The sequence below is a fragment of the Hydra vulgaris genome, chromosome 03 (genome assembly GCF_038396675.1).
Source record: "Hydra vulgaris chromosome 03, alternate assembly HydraT2T_AEP".
In the NCBI taxonomy this organism is placed as follows: Eukaryota; Metazoa; Cnidaria; class Hydrozoa; order Anthoathecata; family Hydridae; genus Hydra; species Hydra vulgaris.
The window spans coordinates 51,135,001-51,138,927 of record NC_088922.1 but is presented as its reverse complement, the minus strand read 5'-3'; the positions used below and the strand labels follow the sequence as shown (position 1 = coordinate 51,138,927).

At 27.1% G+C, this 3,927-nt stretch overlaps 1 protein-coding gene across 2 annotated transcripts in view; it reads right to left on the bottom strand.

The window, feature by feature from the left end:
- Window positions 1-2,276: 2,276 nt before the first annotated feature.
- LOC101237758 (GTPase-activating protein skywalker) overlaps window positions 2,277-3,927 on the bottom strand; it is a 55,590-nt gene continuing 53,939 nt past the window's right edge. For both annotated transcript variants that reach the window (XM_065793579.1, XM_065793580.1), the window contains exon 11: window positions 2,277-2,769. In XM_065793579.1, the coding sequence (XP_065649651.1) occupies window positions 2,622-2,769 (148 nt within the window). In that variant the 3' untranslated portion in view covers window positions 2,277-2,621. The remainder of the gene's footprint in view (window positions 2,770-3,927) is intronic.

The following is a 3,927-nucleotide window of genomic DNA, read 5'->3' as shown; positions in this document are numbered from 1 at the left end:
TCAGAATAAAAAACTCTATTAAACCGTACTTTAAAAAATTTTTAAACTAGTTTATTATTTAAAATTTATGAAGTTTTAAATTCGCAAATATGGTTTTTTCAAATTTATGCACCAAAAAACCCTTACCCTAACAAAAATGTACTGGTTTGCTTTTACATACGACATTTCTTAAAATTTTTATTTGAAATGAAGTTTAAGTAAAAATGACTGACTTAAAATAGCGGCCGAAAATACACTAACTTACCCTATTGGCTTTTGAATAACTTCCTTATTTATTAAGTAGATTAGGAAATACTATGACGTGTTTTACTTCTACAAATATTAAAGTATCTAATGAAAACATTAGAAGGCTTAATTACTATAATATTTAGTACAAAATTTGCAAATTTTACCTTCAGAAGTTTATAAATTTGAAGCAACTAATAACATGATTTGGAAAATAAAGTAAATAAAAACTAACAAAACTACGTTGAGGTTATTTAGTAAAATCACTTGTATGCGGCGTAAGTATTGTATTCATAATTCGAAAATGCAAACTTAATTTTGTCTGCAAAATCTAAATCCATATTTTTGAATACCCTTCACATATAAATGAGTTTGTATAAAAATCAAAAAATCTTGTAAGGATTATACAACCATTACTTAACAACTTGAGAATTGAACAAGAAAGTATTGGATTTTGTTGCGAAGCGTTATAAAAAAGAGGAAGAAATGGTACTGTTACGTTAAATTTTAAAAAAACTTCACACATAATTTATAAGTTATGTGCGCATCCTTTGGGGGTTCAATTTAGGATTTGGCGTTTTTTATTTTTAAGAAATTCTGGAAGCAAACCCGAAACAGTAAGGAGGGGGGGGGGGGGGGAGGAGCACGACCTACCGTCTTCACCACTACTGCATTTCAATACAAATTAAAATGTTTGATTTAGGTCATTCATATTATTCATATAGTCATTGTAATTGGTTGAGAGGGTTAAGATTTATGTTGCGTCTTGGTGCGGGACACAAGGGTTGAAGTTTGCAAAGAAGTTTGTTACGTAACGGCTGAAAAATAATATATTTCTGTAGGAAAAAATACAAATTATAGTTTGTTTGTTTTTATTTAAATTTTTTTATTATCCACGAATAACTTTATTATCCACGAATAACCTTTTTGTCACACAGTATTTTTAATTATCTTCGTCATTCAATAGTTTTATTATTAGTACATGTTTTTGATTTTAATTGTTTTCTTACGGAAAAGCTATTTCATACCGTTTTATAAACAATTAAAAAAGTTACAATAAAATAAAGTTACTTATTACTGCAATACTTTTCCTTACGTAAGTTCCTTCTAAAACTGATTAACTTGAATAGTTTGCAAAAGACTAAATTAGAGTTTATTTTTCCTATCTACAGTGGGTGTTATTTTCAAAGAATAACGAGCTGGTTATCAATATAATTTCGGAATACAACCGGTGATATCTGATATTTTTACGTTACAAATTGGGTAAGCGTTAATTACTAATTAACTTACGCATGTGTTAATCTCTGTTATAACGTAATGCTAAATATAAAAATTTACAAAGCGCTTGAAGGACTAATAATTATATTTAAATAACTGAAAATCACCTACAGAGTAAACGCGTTTATTTTCATCTTCAGGTAATGCGTTTTTTATAGCTTAATTTTAATAATTAAAAAAAATATGCCATACTAATCAATTGTTATAGTTACCAATTTATACACATCAATCATATATTATATATACCAATTTATCATTATATATATATATATATATATATATATATATATATATATATATATATATATATATATATATATATATATATATATATATATATATATATATATATATATATATATAAATAAAAGTTTCCATGAAAAATTCAAAACAAAAATTAAACTTTCTTAAGTAACTTGAGACAATTCAAGAAAATTGAAAACTAAAAAATGATCGAAATTACAACAAAAAGAAAAATTATATAACACTTCAATTAAAACTTTAGAAAATTCATCTTATAATATTTACAATTATATAAATAGAAATATATTTACAAAAAATGTTTTATCGGTTCAAAATTTCAGCACTTAAAGTTAAATATATATAACAAATCCGTCAAATAAATAGAGAAGATTGGTACCAAGATAATCAAACAATTTATTATTTTTTGCTTAACTATTTTATTAACTGAAGTATAGTTAATATGTCAAATAGGGAAAGGATGGGGAAGGAAGGGGAGAAGGAGGGAGAAGAGTAAAATTAATAAAACCTAATTTTGTATATACCTACGCTTTATTTACACAATCCTCTATTTACTGTAACATTAAAAAATTTAAACAAAAAATTTTACATAAAAAATCTGTTTTGGTTTTATATTTTAACACGTTTAAAAATACTTTGATTTATATTTTTGATAATTATTTATACTATCTAACATGTAACATTATCTCACATGTAACATTTTGTAAAAAAATTATGCTTTTACTGCGCTCAAATGATGAGTTATGAAACGTTTGTTTTAGTAATTATCTCCTGTAGATCTCCGTAATATTAATATCATATTTCCATTACATTAGTATTTACTAATATAATATAACACATTTAATAAAGCAATCACTTTAAACTTCCTTGAATCCAAAAACATCAATACGTTGAATTGTAAAATCTCCTAGCTTACTACTTATTAAAGGAGCATTACAAAATGTTTGGCACCATGTTGACCTCCCTTTCAACAAATCGCCATCAATCATTATGGCTTCGCCGTTGCTAAATTATAAAAAGGATCAGTAAACCATCAATCAAACCAAGTACAAAAAACCATCCATAATTATATACATATATATATATATGCGGTAGTGGTGTAGTGGTAAGAGCGCTCGCTTCATAAGCGAGAGGTTCGGAGTTCGACTCCCACCACGTCCCTGGAAGTACCGCGCTCAACTTAGTTTCTCCGCGCAGCGGCCTTGCTCGGAAAGGTTCGTGTTTCGGAGTTAAAGAGTTGAGAGAGGGTTGTACCACAAATAATAACTAAAAAAAAAAACAAAATAAAAAAAAAAAAAAAAAAATGAGTAGCCTCCTCGACTGTAGTGGCCCCCCTCGGGCCTTGGGGAGGTGAATAATCTAAAAAAAAAAAAAAAAAAAAAAAAAAAAAAAAAAAAATAATAATAATATATATATATATATATATATATATATATATATATATATATATATATATATAAATATATATATATATATATATATATATATATATATATATATATAAATATATATATATATATATATATATATATATATATATATATATATATATATATATATATATATATATATATATATATATATATATATATATCTATATATATATATATATATATATACAGTATTGGACAAAACATTTGCAACCAACATCGAACAATGCTAAAAAGTGTTCCTAATTTTACATGTCTTAAAAACGAAACGAACTATACTACCACAGCAAACAGTTCAGGAGTCTGGAGTCATAGCATGCCATGACATGAGCAATCAGCTGACAGGAGACAGCACACAGGCAGAATTTCGTTGACAAGTGCCATTTTGCAGCGGACAAAACAAGTGCAACTTTTTTGGTTTGTTTCATTTTCTTAAGTCTGGTCCGTGTCAACGTCACGGAAGTTTTTTAATAATTAAGAAGTATCCAGAAGTTTCCAGAAGCATGCAGAAGCTTCCAGAAGTTTCCAGAAGAAGCATCTGAAAGCATCCAGTAGCATCCAGAAATATCCAGAAACATTCAGAAGCATCCAGACGCATCCAGAAGCATCGCAAAGAAGCATCTAGAATCTTCCAGAACAGGTTCACACAGGTTCATTTTACTACATAAGAGACATGTAAATCGACATGTAATTCAGAAAGTATATGGAAGTCAATAAGTCAGTATTATCAAGA